The sequence below is a fragment of the Leptonychotes weddellii genome, chromosome 6 (assembly GCF_054177405.1).
Source record: "Leptonychotes weddellii isolate Sample4059 chromosome 6, ASM5417740v2, whole genome shotgun sequence".
NCBI classification, from domain to species: domain Eukaryota; kingdom Metazoa; phylum Chordata; class Mammalia; order Carnivora; family Phocidae; genus Leptonychotes; species Leptonychotes weddellii.
Genome location: NC_138374.1, coordinates 79,536,781 through 79,555,204, shown reverse-complemented (window position 1 = coordinate 79,555,204; position 18,424 = coordinate 79,536,781). Strand labels below are relative to the sequence as shown.

Sequence of the window (18,424 nt, the reverse complement as noted above, 5' to 3'; positions counted from 1 at the left end):
TCGTATCTGGTGTTCCTATACTCTTTATTTATTTGTAGAATCTAAGATACTGGCAGATTAAATCAGCTGTTCATCACAGTTAGCATGTTAGCATCAGGAATCGAGAATAATAACAGAGCACCCTGCTATTCATATCTGTTCAGAAGTAGTTGATTTCTTTTATTTTGTCCTCAGATGAATAATTTTGGCTCTTCTTGACTTCATGATAGCTACTTTGATGGCCAAAATTGGTCCCTAGGTTGCAGAATTGGTAACTTTATTCTTTTTACAAAACTGTAGGAACTAGTCCAGGCTAGTGAGCGATTAAAAAACCAGTCCAAAGAGCTGAAAGACGCACACTGTCAGAGGAAACTGGCCATGCAGGAATTCATGGAGATCAATGAGCGGCTAACAGAATTGCACACCCAAAAACAGAAACTTGCTCGCCATGTCCGAGATAAGGAAGAAGAGGTGGACCTGGTGATGCAAAAAGTTGAAAGCTTAAGGCAAGAACTGCGCAGAACAGAGAGAGCCAAAAAAGAGGTTAGTAGTCAGGCAGATTTTCTAGTGCCCATGGGGTAGTGATTAAAGCTGCTTTTTCAGATTAGTGGAATAATGTATATCTCCTTCTTTAATTGTTGAAAACTTTTTTTTTTTTTAGTTTGGTTATTTTATTAAATACGAATTTCAACATTTGAGTTATCTTCTTGTTATAAGGTAAATTCCCATGGGGAAAAGCATTTTATTGGAAAAACAATTATAACCATGACATCTGCTCTTTTAATTTTATTTTAAAGCTGGAAGTTCATACAGAAGCTGTGGCTGCTGAAGCATCTAAAGACAGGAAACTGCGTGAACAGAGCGAGCACTATTCTAAGCAACTGGAAAATGAATTGGAGGGACTAAAGGTAGCGTCTGATTTCACATTTGTGAAGTTGAATTAATTTTCTTCTCTTTAGGCTTAACAGGAGTGTTAATTTATGTACTCTCTTTGACGTGGAGTAAAAACTAGCTATCCTTCAAACCTAGTATTCTTAATTCTCATTCCTACTAGTAGAAAGCTGATGTAGACTTCCTCATCATTCTGGAAGGAAAGGGAAGGTTGTGTTTAGTGCGGAGAAGAAATCTATTGGAAAAGAGCTCAAAATATTTAGGAAGGACTGCACACCTGGACAAGATTGGGGGGCATGATTAGATAACCAGACCCTCTATTTTATAAATGACATAGGAGAGGCTCAAGGATAGCTCTGCAGATACTTCTGTTAGGTGGGATGAGATGATAATGGGCATGGGCCAACACATCTGAGCAGAAGTGCTTAGCAAGGGAAATCCGTGTCAGCTTTAGAGTTGGACTGCTTGGTTTTACCTCCTAGCCTCATCAGTTACTAGCCATGTAATGCTGGACAAAACATTTAACCTCCACTTTAATTTTCCTATCTGTAAAACCCTATCTTACTGGTTTTATGTAGGGAGTATATGCATATATATGTAAAGCGCTCAATAACTCTTAGCTTTGATAATAATGTATATGTCAAAGTGAGAGAATTGGGATTAAATTGACATCCTATTTCTACAACACTAAATTAAAATTTGAATATGATGCCTGCCTTTTCTTCACTCTGACCTTAGCAAAACCATCTCCTCTGTGCTGTCCACCAGCCTTCACCTACACCTTCTACTTGCATAACCATGCACAGTCTAGTCTTACTCATCTGGCAAATGTAAGAATCAAGTTGAATGTCATCTCAGGGAGTCTGTGCTACTATAGAATTCTGTTAATAACTTTAGCATAGCTTTTATTGTATTTATCCACAAAATGTCTCCCTGCCTAAACTGTGACCAAACCTATTGAAAACATGTAGATATAGTATTAACCTGGCTCAGGGCCAGATTTTAATACTTGTTTAATAACTGTGTTAAATCAATGAATGAATGTAGAATTGGTCAGAACTTTTTCTCTGACTATTGAATATTAGTGGTTGCAAATGAGTTTTCTCTATATATAAACTCTAGATTTTATTTCTTATTTTAGGGATTGATTTATTTGTTTTTAATTTTTTGCTTTATCATGATTGCACAGTCTTGGTCAGCTTTCCCAAGTAGAGGTGTTTCTCCTATGTACTTATGCTTCTGTAACAGGATTAGTGTATGGAACTCATTACATTACTGTCTCAAATAATTTTCAGTCAGGGACTGTTTTGTTTCCAGCACTGGTTTTGGTGATTTGGGTAACAAACAATCATAAAGTACAGACTAGAAGGAATCTTAGAGATTATTTGCATTTGAGGAAATTGAGACCCAAAAGAGTTAAGGATTATGTAGTCATAAGTGATAAAGTATAGTTTAAATATAGATTATTATTAAATATGGATTTTCTAACTCAGTGCCACGTTCTAGCCACTAGTCAGCTTTTTTTTTCTGTAATAAACACTGCTGCTCTGAAAGCTTTGAATCACATGTATTTACTGACTAATCAAATGTGCATAATTACTTGTATCATTTATAAATTTGAGATAATAATAGAACTACCCAATGTTAATGCATTTAAAATGCTTTGCCCAGGGCCTGGCAGAAAGTAAAGGCTCAGCAAGTTGGCTGTGATTATTATCATACTATAATTTCTTGAGGATATTTTCTAAAACTGGAATATCTTGGTTTAATTTCTTGTAAACCTATTTTGAATTGGTTTTGAAACCTATTTTGACCATTCTAAAAGGCTGTAGGAATGAATAACAGAAAATTCAGTATCCCATTTCCAATAATGCATAGAACATATAGACAGAAGATCAGTAAGGATAAAAAGGTCTTGAACAACACTATAACCAACTAGACCTTCCACTCAACACAGCAGAACACACATTCTTCTCAAGGGCACATGGTATATTCTCCAGGATAGGCCAGATGTTAGGCTACAAAACTAGTCTCAAAAATATAAGAAGATTGAAGTCATACAAAATATCTTCTCCAGCCACAATGGAATGAAGCCAAAAGTCAGTAACATAAGGAAAACTGGAATGTTAAAAAATATGTGGAAATAAAACAAGATACCCTTAATCAGTGGATCAAGGAAGAAATCAAGGGGAATTAGAAAAATACCTACAGAGGAATCAAATGAAAACACCACACTGGATGCAGTGCTCAGAGATTTATAGCTGTAAATAACTATATTTAAAAAAGAAGAAAGCTCCCAAATCAGTTACATAATTTTATATCTTGTGGAACTAGAAAAATAAGAGCAAAGGAAACTCAAAGCTAGCAGAAGGAAGGAAGAAAGGAAGATTAGAGCAGAGTTAAATAAAATGAGAATAGAAAAATAATGAGAATGAAATGAAAAGTTGATTCTTTTGAAAGATAAACAAGATTGACAAACCGTTAGCTAAAAGCACACAAATTACTTAAAATGACTCAAGAAAAAAAATAGAAAATCTAATAGACATATAACAAAAAGATGTAATCAGTAATAAGAAGACTTCTGACAAGGAAAAGTCCAGGGCCAGATGCTTCCACTAGTGAATTAAACCAAAGATTTAAAGAAGAATGAACACCAATCCCTCTTAGACTTCTCCAAAGATGACAAGAGTAGGAAGTACTTCTCAACTCATCCTTTAAGGTCAGCATTACCCTGATACCAAAGCCATATTAAGAACATTACAAGAAAAGAAAATTACAGACCAGTATTTGTAATGAATATAGATGTATAAATCCCCAGCAAAATGCTGGCAAACCAAGTCCAAAACCATATTTAAACGATTATGCACCATGACAGTGGTTTATTTCAGGAATATAAGGGTGGTTCAATGTAAAAAAATAATATAATACATGACATTAATAGGACCTGGAAGGGGGGATGATTATCTTAATTGAAGCACATAAGTCATTTCACAAAATCCAACATCCTTTCAAAATGGGAACTCCCAGAAAACTAGGAATAGAAGGAAACATGTTCAACATGATAAAAGATATTTATGAAAAGTCCACAGTTAACATCATACTCAATGTTGAACAAACAAAAACTTTCTTCCTAACATTAGGAATGAGACAAGGATGCCCATGTTTACCACTGCTATGTAATATTCTACTGGAGTATCTAGCCAGAGGAATTAGACAAGAAAAAGAAATAAAAGGCATCCAAACTGGAAAGGAAGAAGTAAAACTATCTCTGTTCACAGATCACATGACCCTTTATATAAAAATATTCAAAAGAATACTACCAGTTTCCAGTTCAGCATATAAGAAGCTTGGAAGCCACTATGTTTGAACAAGTAAAAAGCTGAATAAATAGAAAAACCAACAACTCTTCTTATACCTGTAGGAGAAGTGACATCACAGAATAAGCTGCTGCCCCTAAATTTGGAGAGACTAACAGGCAAATACAGAGACTCCCAACTTAGCAGAAACCTTTGTAGGAATCAGTGCCAGTGTTTGGAAACCTGAACTACAACTGAGAAATCATTAGAGGCTCAGTGTAGACAGGTCTGAGATATAAAATCTCCAGGGAACCCAGTCAGTGGGGGTGCTTTTGTGAGTTTTGCCTCCTGGACCTCTACCAGGTTCTCACAATGAGTATCAGAGCAAAATCCCTTGTGCTAACAATAGGGGAAACCATTTTGAAATATGCCAGAGTATCCTGTTCCTCTTAACAAGGTCTGCCCTCAAGAGAAACTCTTCAACCAGAACTGAACTTGCTCAAGTTTTATCAGAGCCCAGTGGACTTGAGAGAAGGAAGACACCCAATCCCAACCTGCTGTAGTCATCCTGTCCAAACTAGGGGGGAGAGAATAACTGACAAGGTTGTCTGACTTTTATAGTCCAGAGGCACCAGCTCAATAAAACAGTGATATCTAATCCTAGGACTATAGAACACTTCCCCTTCCCCCACAACTTACTGCCACATTACTAAAAGCCTATTTACAGCTGTTCCTTTTACCCAGCACATCATGTGCCACCTGTCAACAAAAAATTATAAGATATACTGAAAGACAAAACACAGTTGGAAGGGACAAAGCAAGCATCAGAACCAGACTCAGATATGGCAGAGATGTTGAAATTATGAGATTGGGAGTTTAAAACTATGATTAATTGATGTGCTGAGGGCTTTAATGGGAAAGTAGAGAACATGGAAGAATTAAATGAACAATGTAAAGAGAGGTGGAAATTCTAAGAAAGAACCAAAAAGGAAAAGCTGAGAAAAGAATTTCTGAGCTTGAGGATATCTAAGTAGAAACTGACAAAACTGAAAGGCAAAAAGGAAAAAGATTGAAAAAAAAAAAAAAATATCCAAATACTGTGGAGCAACTATAAAAGTTATAACATAGGTCTAATGGGAATAACAGAATGAGAAGAAAGAAAGGGACAGAAGAAATATTTGAAACAATAATGACTGAGAATTTTCCCCAAATTAGTATCAGACACCAAACCACAGATCCAGGAAGGTCAGAGAATACCAAGTAGGATAAATGCGGAAAGAACTACACCTAGAGATACCATTTTCAAATTATAGAAAGTCAAAAATAAACAAAAATCCTGAAAGCCAAAGCAAAAAAATAGAGGATATAAGACAAGGATTGCACATGACTTCTTAGAAACTCATGCAAACAAGAAGAGAGTAGAGGTGAAATATTTAAAGTGTTGAGAGAAAAGGAGTAGAAGACAAAAATAGGAATAAAGAACAAGGGCAATAAATAGAAAACAGTAGCAAATATGGTAGATATTAATCCAAAAATATCAGTAGTCACTTAGAATATCAGTGGTCTAAGTACATCAGTTATAAAACAGAGATTGTGTCAGATTGGATCAAAAAATATCCAACTGTGTGTTGTCTATAAGAAGCCCACTTTATTGTTTTTTTAAAGATTTTCTTTATTCATTTGAGAGAGAGAGAGAGAACGACACAGAGAGCACAAGCAGGGAGGGGAGAGGCAGAGGGAGGGGAGAGGAAGGCTCCCCACTGAGCTGGGAGCCCTATGTGGGGCTCTTTCCCAGGTCCTGGAGATCATGACCTGAGCTGAAGGCAGACGCTTAACCATCTGAGCCACCCAAGCGCCCAAGAAACCCACTTTAAATATAGAGGCAGATATAGATTAAAAGTAAATGGATGAAGAAAGATATATCATGCTAACACCAATGAAAAGAAAGTGGGAGTAGCTATATTAATTTCAGAGTGGAATTCAGAGTAAGGAAAGTTTTTTAGGAATAAAAAAGGCATCACATAATGATAAAGGAATCAGTTATTCAAGAAGACGTAGCAAAACTTAACACGTAGACATGTAAATGTGTGAGTGCAAAAACTGATAGCTCTGCAAGGAAAAACAGATGAATCTACTATTATAGGTGGAAACTTCGGCACCCCTATTTCAGAAATGAACGAAGACAGGAGGCGTAAAATCAGTAAGGACATAGGTGAGCTCAACAGCATCATCAGTCACATGGATATAAGACAAATCTACAGACTGCTTCATATAACAGCAGAATATGCATTCTTCTCAAGCTCACATGGAACATCCACCAAAATAGACCACACATTCTGGTCTATAAAACAAACCTTAACAAATCCTTAAGAAATTTAAGAGATTAGGAGTCATTCAACGGCTGCTCTCAGACCAAAGTGGAATTAAACTAGATGTCAACACCAGAAATATAGCTGGAAAAAATTCCAAAATATTTCTAAATAACTTCTAAATAACACATGAGTTAAAGAAAATGTCTTGAGAAATTTTTAAATATTTTGAACTAAATAGAAATGAAAACAAGTTTAACTTACTAAAATTTGTGGGATATAGTGAAAGCAGTGTATAGCATTGAATGCATATATAAGAAAGAAAAAGATCTAAAATTAATCATCTTTCACTTTAGATACTAGAAAGAGAAGAGCAAATTAAATCTGAAGTAAACAGAAGAAAACAAATAATAAAAATTAGAGCCAAAACTGATTAAATTAGAAACAGGAAACAGGAAAAAAATCAATGAAATCAAAGCTTATTCTTTGAAAAGATAGTAAAATTGGTTAAGTCTTTTCTCAGGTTAATTAAGAAAAAAAGAGATCCCTTTCATCTATTTTTGATAGTAATTATATCAACAAGCCTCCCAGCATTAAACTGTTCTAACCTTTGGGAATCAGTTGCTCATACAATAATCGAATTCCAATACAGCAATGGGTTAGGATTGTTAACATTTTATTAACAAGTTTTGTTGTTAAATTTATACTGAGATGAGTCTATGATTTTATTATTTGTATGCTCTTTTGGTTGGGTTTTGTTTCAGGGTTATGTTAACTTTATATAAAGGGAAGCTTTCCCTTTTCTTTGTACTCATGGAAATAAACTTTTTGAAATCTGAAAGAATTCTTCTATAACACATTCTTTGTTATACTGTAGCTTTATTAATGCTTTATTTTTCATTCATTTTGAGACAATTTGGTTCACTTTCATTTTTCCATTAAAAATGTCTTTCAAACAGATTTTCAAATTTATAAGCATAGGGGTGAGTACTTTATATAAATTTAATAACTTCCCTGGATACTTGAAAAGAAGGGGATTACCTGTCGTTAATAGTTTATATTATTTCATACACTTGCATTTCTCTTGACACTATAGTTTCTCGTTAAAGTTTTCTTCTCTTTTCTGTAATAAATCTTTTTGCAAAGAATATAGTGGCTCTGTTTTGCATGCTGTGCTTTCTGCTATATTTTTAAAACTCTTATTATAAAATAAAATACAGATAAAACCAAAAATAAAAAAGAGAGAAGACACTATAATATTAGAAATCAAAAAGGGGACATCCCTACACATCCTATGTACATCAAAAGGTTAATAAAGGAATAATGTGAATAACTTTGTGCACACAAATTTGATAACCTAGATGAAATGGAGCAGTTCCTTTTTTTTTTTTTTTAAAGATTTTATTTATTTGAGAGAGAGAATGAGAGAGAGAGAGCACATGAGAGGGGGGAGGGTCAGAGGGAGAAGCAGACCCCCCACAAAGCAGGGAGCCCGATGCGGGACTCGATCCCGGGACTCGATCCCGGGACTCCAGGATCATGACCTGAGCCGAAGGCAGTCGCTTAACCAACTGAGCCACCCAGGCGCCCTGGAGCAGTTCCTTGAAAGACACAAGCTGCCAAAGCTGACACAGAAGAAATAAATAATCTGAAGAGGATTCTATTAAGAAATTGGATCAATAACTAATAACCTTCCAGAAAAGCACCAGGCCCAGATATGTTCACTGGTGAATTCTACAAAACATGAGGAAGAAGTCATACTAATTTTCTACAATCTCTTTGAGAAGACAGAGGCAGAGGGGATATTTACTAAGTCATTCTATGACACCAGCATTACACTACTAAAACTAGACAAAGACATTACATGAAAAAAGAGCCACAGACCAACATGCCTTATAGACACAGATGAAAAAATCCTCAACAAAATATTAATAAATTGAATCCAACAATATGTAATAAGAATTACACACCATGCCCTAGTGGGATTTTTATCCCATGTATGCAAGACTGGCTCAAAATTTAAAAAAAAAAAATCAGTGAATAAAATGTATCACATCAATAGACTAAAAAATAAAAATCACATGATCATCTCAATACATGCAAAAAAACCATCTGACAGCATCCAACATCTATTCAAGATAAAAACTGTCAATAAATTATAAACCTGGTAAAGAATATCTAACAGAAAATGAGCTAACATTATACTTGTGAGAAACTTGACACTTTCCCACTAGGATCAAGAGCATGGTGAAGATGTACCTTTCACCACTACCTTTCAACATTGTATTGGATGTCCTAGCTAATGTAGTAAGACAAGAAGACAAAATAAGAGGTATACAGATTCTGAAAGAAGATGTAAAACTGTCTGTTCAGGGATGACATGATCATCTATATAGAGAATCAAAAAAAGTTGACAAAACAACTGGAACTAATAAGCCATTATAGGAAGATTGTAGGATACAAGGTTAATACACAGCCAGTCACTTTCCTGTATAACGGTCATGAACAAGTGGAATTTGACATTTAAAACTCAATGCTATTAATATTAGTACCCATAAAAATGAAATACTTAGGTATAAATATAATAAAATATGCACAAGAGCTATATGGGGAAAACTGTAAAACTCTGATAAAAGAAATCAAAGAAGAACTAAATAAATGGAGCTATTCCATGTTCATGGATAAGAAGATTCAATATCATCAAGATTCAGTTCTTCCCATCTTAATCTATAGATTTAATGCATTCCCAGTCAAAATCCTAGCAAGTCTTTTTGTGGATGTCATCAAACTAAACCTAATGTTTATATGGAGAGACAAAAGACCTAGAATAGCCAATACCATAGTGAAGGAAAAGAACACAATTGGAAGACTGACACTACCTGACTTCAAGATTTACCATAAACCTGCAGTAATCAAGACCATGTGGTACTGGCAAATGAATATACAGATAAGTCATTTTTAACAAAGGAACAAAGGCAGTATAATGGAGTAAAGATTGTCTTTTCAACAAATGGTGCTGAACAACTAGACAGCCACATTACTGAATGAATGAATGAATGAATGAATAGAACTGTAATTACACCCTTTACAAAAATTAACTCCAAATGGATCAGAGGCCTAAATGTAAAACATGAAACTATAACACTCCTAGGGGATAACATAGAAGAACTAGATCACCTTGGACAGTGACTTCTTACATACAGCACCAAAGGCACAATTCATGAAATAAAGAATTGATACGTTAGACTTCATTGAAATTAAGCATTTCTGCTCTGCAAAAGACACTAAGAAGAAAATGAAAAGATGAGGCACAGACTGCGAAAAACTACAGATTTATCCAATAACTTTTAAAACTCAATAATTAGAAAACAAATGACCCCAGGGTTGCAAGACCAACACGCAGTAAGTAGTTGTGTTCCTATATGCCAGCAATGAACAATCCACAGAGGAAATTGTGAAAGCAATTCCAGTTACAATAGTAGCTAAAAGAATAGAGTACCATGGAATAAATTTAACCAAGAAGGTTAAAGACTTGTGTACTGAAAATTAGAGAACACTGCTGAAAGATATTAAAGGAGGCATAAATAAATGGAAAGACATTCCACATGTATGGTTAGGATAACTTAATTTTTTTTCTTTTTTAAAAAATTTTTTTATTCTTATGTTAATCACCATACATCATTAGTTTTTGATGTAGTGTTCCATGATACTTTGTTTGCGTATAACACCCAGTGCTCCATGCAATACGTGCCCTCCTTAATACCCATCACCGGGCTAACGCATGTCCTCACCCCCCTCCCCTCTAAAACCCTCAGTTTTTTTCTCGGAGTCCATAGTCTCTCATGGTTCATGTCCCCCTCCGATTTCCCCCCCTTCATTTTTCCCTTCCTTCTCCTAAGGTCCTCCATGCTATTCCTTATGTTCCACAAGTAAGTGAAACCATATGATAATTGACTTTCTCTGCTTGACTTATTTCACTTAGCATAATCTCCTCCAGTCCCATCCATGTTGATGCAAAGGTTTGGGTATTCATCGTTTCTGATGGCTGAGTAACATCTTTTTTATCCATTCGTCTGTTGAAGGGCATGTCGGCTCTTTCCACAGTTTGGCTATTGTGGACATTGCTGCTATGAACATTGGGGTGCATATGGCCCTTCTTTTCACTACATCTGTGTCATTGGGGTAAATACCCAGTAGTGCAATTGCTGAGTCATAGGGTAGCTCTGTTTTTAATTTTTTGAGGAACCTCCACACTGTTTTCCAAAGTGGCTGTACCAACTTGCATTCCCACCAACAGTGTAAGAGTGTTCCCCTTTCTCCACAACCTCTCCAGCATTTGTTGTTTCTTGCCTTAGGATGACTTAATATTGTTTAAATGTCCGTGTTACCCAAAGTCATGTACAAGTTCATCACAATTCCTAGTAAAATTCCAACAGCCCTTTTTGCAGAAATGGAAAATATAATCCTGAAATTCATATGGAATTGCAAGTGGCCCCAAGCAGCCAAACTGTTGTGAAAAAGAAAAACAGAATTGGAGGACTCAAACTTCCCAGTTTCAGAAGTTACTGCAAAGTTACAGAAACAGAAGGAGTGTGGTACTGGCATAAGAATAGAAACACAAGCCACTGGAATAGAATTCAGAGTCAAGAAGTGAACTCTTGCATCTGTGGCCAAGTGATTTTTTATGTCGTCCTAAATCTGTTCAGTGAGGAGAGAACAGTCCCTTCAATTTATGTGCCGGGACAACTGTATTTCTACATGCAAACAAATTTGGACCCCTACTTCATACCATATAAAACAATTTATTCAAAATGGATCAACCTAAATATAAGAGCTATAACTATAGAACTCTTAGAAGAAAACCTTGGGTAAGTATTCATGACCATGGCATGGATTCTTAACTATGACACTGAAAGCAGAAGCAAAAAAAATTTTTTTATAGATTGGACTTCATCAAAATAAAAACTTGTGTGCATTGCATCAAAGGACATTTTTAAGGAAATGGAAGAAATTATTTGCAAATCAAGTATCTGGTAAGAGTTTGATAACCAGAATATATAAACAAGTCCTTCAGTTGAACAACAAAAGGACAAACTACCCAATCAAAAAATGGGGAAATAACTTGAATAGACATTTCTCCAAAGAGGATATTTTAATAGTCCATAAGCCCACAAAAAGATGTTCAACATCATTAGTCATTAGGGAAATGAAGTTAAGATACCACTCCATACCTACTAGGATAGCTAAAATGGGGTGGGAGGGGAGGGTTTGAAAGGAACAAAACAAGTGTTTGCAAGAATGTGAAAACAGTTTGGTGGTTCCTCAAAAAGGTAAACATAGAGTTACCACATGACCCAGCAATTCAACTCCTAGGTATGTACCCTGAAGAATTGTAAGCAAGGACTCAAACAGATACTTGTACACCAGTGTTTTTTGAAGCATTATTACAATTATCAAAAGGTAGAAATAGCTCAAGTGTCCATCAACAGATGAAGAAGCAAAATATAGTTTTTACATGCAATGGAATATCATTCAACCGTCAAAGGGGGTGACTCTCTGATACATGGCCCAACATGGATGAATCTTGAAAACTTTATGCTAAGTGAAAGATGCCAGACAAAAAAGAACAAATATTGTACAATTCTACTTGCCTGAAGTATCTAGAATAGGCAGATTTATTGAGATAAAAAGTAGAATCAAGGTTACCAGGGACCAGGTAGAGTGGGTAATGGAGAGTTATTCTTGAATGGTTAGAGAATTTCTCTTTGGAATAATGAAAAAGTTTTGGAAATACATAGTGGTCATAGTTGCACAACATTCTGAATGTAATTAATAGCTGAATTCTACACTTAAAATGAATTCTACTCTTAAAATGGTTAAAATGGCAAAACTTTATGGTATATGTATTTTACTACTTAAAATTAACCATAAACCATTGAATTATACACTTTAAATGGGTGAATAATATGGTGTGTGAATAGTATCTCAATAAGGCTGTTGAAAAAAAAAATACTTTTCAGTTCTTGTGATCATGTACTACAAGAGCTTTTTACCCTGTTGTATTAGTTTGCTGGGGCTGCTACAAATTACCACAAACTGGGTGGCCTAAGAAACCGGAATTTATTGTCTCAATCATTGCAACTAGATGTCTGAAATTAAAGTGTTGGTGGGGTTGGCTTCTGATGGTTTGCATTCCTTGGCTTATGTATCACCTGGATCTCTGCCTTCTTCCTGTGTACAAGACCGTGAGTCCAAATTTCTTCTTTTTATAAGGACATAGTTCTATTGGGCCCACCCTAATGACCTCATTTTAAGTCAATTAGCTCTGTAAAGACCCTACTTTTATTTTCTTTTTTTCCAGTCTTATTGAGATAAAATTGACAAATAAAAATTGTATATATTTAAGGTATAAAATGTGATGTCTACATATATGTGTACATTGTGAAATACGTACCACAACAAGCTAATTAACATACCCTCATACCCTCACTTAGTTATCTTTTTTTTTTTTTTGGCTGAGAACAATTAAGATCCACCCTCTTAGAAATTTCAAGTACATAATACAGTATTGTTAACTTTAGTCACCCTGCTTTACCTTATATCTCCAGAACTTACTCATCCTACCTGTGTGAAATTTTTGTACTCTTTCACGAACATTCTCCCATTTCCTCCACTCCCCCCTTGGCAACTACCATTTTACCCTCTGCTCCTCAGAGTTTGACTTTTTTAGATTCCACATTTAAGTCAGATCATGCAGTATTTGAGACCATATTTTTAAATACACATTCTGAGGGGCACCTGGGTGGCTCAGATGGTTAAGCGTCTGCCTTCGGCTCAGGTCATGATCCCAGGGTCCTGGGATGGAGTCCCACATCGGGCTCCCGGCTCAGCGGGGAGCCTGCTTCTCCCTCTGACCCTCTCCCCTCTCATGCTGTTTCTCTCTCGCTTGCTCTCTAAAAAATAAATAAAATCTTTAAAATAAATAAATAAATAAATAAATAAATACACATTCTGAGGTACTGGTGGTTAATGCTTTAACATGAATTTTGGAGGGACATAATTCACCCTTAACACCTGTATTTTTCACTTGAAAGTGTGAGACAAGCATTTACATTCATTACATAACTATCACATAATTTTATTTATTTTTTTTTAAGATTTTTTTATTTATTTGACAGAGAGGGACACAGCGAGAGAGGGAACACAAGCAGAGGGAGGGAGAAGCAGCCTTCCTGCCGAGCAGGGAGCCCGATGTGGGGCTCGATCCCAGGACTCTGGGATCATGACCTGAGCCAAAGGCAGACGCTTAACGACTGAGCCACCCAGGCGTCCCACTATCACATAATTTTAATGATATTAGAAGGATATCCACTTAACCCAGTTCTCTACTATTGATAATTTATGTTTCACTTTTGCAACACTGTCATTACAATGAACACTTTTGTGCATTGCCTTTTTGATATTATTTCTTAGAACAGATACCTAGAAATGAAATTGTCAGATCACTTTAAGGCACTAGATGCGGGCCACAAATTGTTGCAAGTATAAGAGGCATTTCTTGCCTTATTAGTAGATTGTTTATTAATTATATTTTTTCTTTGTGAATTATTCCTTTAAGTTATTTGCCTTTTTAATTTTAGAGTCTGAATATTTCTCTTACAATTCATATAAACTCTTCGATAGCGAAAATGATACTTTTTCTTCCATTTTTCTACAACTATTTATTCATTTATCTTTTGACCTTTAATTTTGGTCTTGTTTCCTTTTCAAATCACAGGAGGTTTGTTCTTATTTTCCTTGGTGTTTCTTTTATTGCTTCAAAGCTTAGCTTGTCCTTTTCTCAGAGTTTGTTAAGTATGTAATTCTGCCTTTTCCTGGGTGTTTCTGTTGGGTTTAAAAATATTTAATTCTAGGGGCGCCTGGGTGGCTCAGTCGTTAAGCGTCTGCCTTCAGCTCAGGTCATGATCTCAGAGTCCTGGGATCGAGCCCCACATCGGGCTCCCTGCTCGGCTGGAAGCCTGCTTCTCCCTCTCCCACTCCCCCTGCTTGTGTTCCCTCTCTCGCTGTGTCTCTCTCTGTCAAAAAAAAAAAAAATTTAATTCTAGTCACATATACTTCTGTATACTTCTAAATATATTTTTTTTCATGGTTTATATCCTTTATTTTCCAAGAAAATTAATTATAATGACTCAGTATTCATTAGCTAAAGCAATGTCTAACAACGGATGAACAAAGATGATTTATTTTTCTGAATGTACAAAATTCTGTCTCTTGAAAAAATTTCAACCACATAACCTCCCTTTTGACAATGTTGTGAAATTGTCCTGTGATTTCTTTCAGATATTTATAAACTACACCATAGGAGATAAGTTATTTTTTTAATAATACAGTATAATGAACATCTTGTTCATGCAACTGTCCATGTACTTAGCTCTCCCTACCAAAGCCTATCAGTGCTTAGAATTGTGCTTGGTTTAACAAACATCATATATACAATCTAACAACCCCTAAATAGTTATCAGTTTATTAAACTGTTGAGAAGTGTGGGGAAAAAACTTCTAAATATATTTAAATCTAAGTTACCTGGAATTTGTTTTGCTAGATGGGATGTTGTGAGAATCATTTTGTTCTTTTGTTGCTGAATTGGTGGTTCCAATTAGTTAATTACTGCCTTCCTTGGTGATTAAAGACATCTCATATATTGAATAAAATTATTTTGGGATAGAGCTCTGTTACACTGAGATTTTATTAAAGATTTGTATAGTATGTTTTAATATCTGAAAAGAACATTCTTCTCTCTTCCTCTTTACTCCTTTTTGCCGCCAGGATTTTCTTTGGCATTTTTACAAGTGTATTTTACAAGGAACACCTGTGTGCCATCTCCTATATTTAATTGTTTTTTATATTTACAAGGAATATAACTTGAGAAATATTAAATAGCTATATATTTAATCTTTCAAGTGGTAGGTATTTTTCTATATTGTTTCAAGTCTTCTTTTATGTCTTTTATAAAGACTTGTCCTTCATATAATTCAGACAAGTTACTATTGTTATTCCTCACGTGCATGTATTAGTTTCTGATAATTTTTCTTTGATTATTTTTGCTATTAACAATGAAATTTTTTACTGTGTTTTATTATTGCTCATTCCGCTCCCCAGGAATATTGTTGATTTGTGTTTATCTTACCTGCAGTTGCTTTACGCAACTTTATCAAGTGTAACATTTTTAGTGGATTTATTTACATTTTGTGGGCAAGCAATTCTATGGAAATTATAATGGTTTTATCACTTTTCTTTCTAATATTCATTTCTTATAATTATGCACATGTTACTTCCTCAGACAGAATATCTAAAAACTAATACTAAGAAATAATGGCAGACACCCTTTTTGTGATTATTCCTTAATCTCTTGTATGTATTTCTGGTACTTCACCAATAGGTATTTTTTTGTCTGATAGCTGGAAAATGGGTAAAGGAGAATCATTTTACTGTTTTTTGTTTTGTTTTATTGTGGGATTCGGAGTAGTATTTGGAATGGGTATTGGATTTTCTCAAATACTTTTGGACATGGATACCTAGTGAGATTATCATATGGATTTATTTTAATTTAATACATTAAAGTAATGCCATCTTTGCACATTTATTAACAAGTTTATTAGTATTAAATTACCTTCAATAGCTGCAGTAAGATCTATTCTTTGGGGTAGAGTGTTCTTTTTTACATATGGTTTGATTTTATCAACATTTTGACTTTTTTTACATCCTTATCAACAAGTGACTTGAGTCTATGACTTGTTCTGATGGTATCTTTGTTAGGTTTTGATATCAGGGTAACTTTTGCTTGAAACGTCAGTGCATGCTGCTGCTATCCCAACAGCCAAACTATACAAACCAGAACAGCAAACTAAGATTGTTTTTTAGGTGATGAAAAAAGTGAAAGAGCCATATAGGTAAATGGTCAGGACTACTGATGTCGATTTAGGCCTCATTTTTGTGGAGATGCATGGAGCCAGAGTCGGACTGGCTGTGGCTCTTCCCAGTTCGGCCGAGCGTTGCGAGACAGGCTGCCCCCAAAATGCTGGATGGTCCGAGTCTTGCGTGCAGTAGGTGCTCCATCAGTAGTGCTTTAGTAAATGGTTAAATAGTACAGTGGATACCCCAGAGACAGTTCTCCAGCCCAATTGATGTCTCTGGGTTCTTTTTTTTTTTTTTAAGTATGTACCTCAAATGTGAAGAAGTGAGCATAGTTTTCTTTCAGCTTTAAATCAACTTCTGTTAACAGTTTTTCAGCCCTTATTACTGTTGTCAAAAAAGGACACAGTGTCCTCCAGAACATGATTCATTATATCACTAAACATAAACCCAGGTTCTTTGGGTTTTAAAAATTTATCCTTGACCCCCTGGGAAAATAGCATATAGCAAAGTAATGGAAAAGTTCCAAAACTCAGGAGGTCTTACAGGCATAATCTCTGTATGTTTCTATTCACCCTTTAGCCACAGTCTGGAAGAAGCTTTGGACTTTGGGTTTTCCTTGCACCTTATTACTGAGAATATATTTCATCCAAATTTCTAAGAAGTTGGCTTTCAACTAAATTTCTTGTGTCTAATGCCCTACCTAAATGTCAAGAAACCTATCATTTTTTTCTAGTGGTTGTGAAAATGTTTGATTAGACCTTTGTCTTTCTCCCTAGACCATTGGAGAAGCCCCCTCTCTTTCCTTTTTGTACATTCTAGCTCTGTCATTCCCTAGCCCCATTTAATCTTCTAAAGACACAAGCATACTTATAATCCTTTATTGGTTCCACATCAGAAATAGGTTGCAGTTAGATTTTTGTCTCACTCCATACACCAACAATAATTGTGTTTACTTTAGCAATTTAAATATAAACAAATAATTATGTAACTATGAGCAGAAATTACAGGTAAATATATAATCTTAGTGTAAAGAAGGCTATAAAACACAACACAATAACAGAATACATACTGAGAAAAGTATTTGCAACATGTGGCCGACAAAAGGTGAATATCCTTAATAAAGAAATATTGTTTATGTGGTAATATACGAAAATAATATTCAGTTATATGAACAGTTCTTTATATTATAGAAAGAAGTTGTTATTTGATATTTTATTATTCTTATAGATGAACCAATTTTTTGTTATTACTTCTGTAGCAAAAACAAATTAGTTACTCGCCAGGACTGTGCAGCATAGAACATCAGCAAGAGATAACCAAACTAAAGACTGATTTAGAAAAGAAAAGTATCTTTTATGAAGAAGAATTGTCTAAAAGAGAAGGAATACATGCAAATGAAATTAAAAATCTGAAGAAAGAACTTCATGATTCAGAAGGCCAGCAACTTGCTCTCAACAAGGAAATTATGATTTTGAAAGACAAATTGGAAAAAAACAGGAGAGAGAGGTAAGAATCAAGTTATTTACTCTTTAATAAATATTTCCTGAATGCCTATTATGTGTCAGGGGTTGGAGATACATGGGCAGTCCACATATCCCAGTTCTACAGAGCCCAAAGTCAAGATCAGTAAATAGGAAATTATACTACAGCATGACAGGCAAGCACACGGGATAGTATAAGTGCAGACAAAATGCAGGAGCTCCCATAGACGAGGCACAAAGGATAACTTTGGTATGTCTGGGTTTTTTGGACAAAATTATGTCTAAGTTAAGACCAAAGAGATAAATTCTCTAACTGTGGAAGAGTGTCCAGATAGACATAGCAGAATGTGCTAGGATGGAGAGGAAAAGAGGGTAGCATGGCACATTCAGAGACTAGGCTGTCCTGATGGTGAAGCCATAGAGGCCAGGTGAGAGGGTGAGAAGTGGGTCTGCAGAGGGAAGTAGAGGCAAGATCATGAAGGAGGGCAAGGAGTTTGGGCGTCATCCTGAGGCCATTGAAGGCAGGTGACAGGGTGGTACTCGTGGTTTTGAA

The 18,424-nt window shown here is 35.3% G+C and overlaps 1 protein-coding gene across 3 annotated transcripts in view; it reads left to right on the top strand.

The window, feature by feature from the left end:
* CDC42BPA (CDC42 binding protein kinase alpha) overlaps nucleotides 1-18,424 on the top strand; it is a 727,403-nt gene that overhangs the window by 496,191 nt on the left and 212,788 nt on the right. For all 3 annotated transcript variants that reach the window (XM_081824457.1, XM_081824456.1, XM_081824455.1), the window contains exons 12-14: nucleotides 280-522; nucleotides 777-887; nucleotides 17,649-17,896. In XM_081824457.1, coding sequence (XP_081680583.1) covers nucleotides 280-522; nucleotides 777-887; nucleotides 17,649-17,896 — 602 coding nt within the window. The remainder of the gene's footprint in view (nucleotides 1-279; nucleotides 523-776; nucleotides 888-17,648; nucleotides 17,897-18,424) is intronic.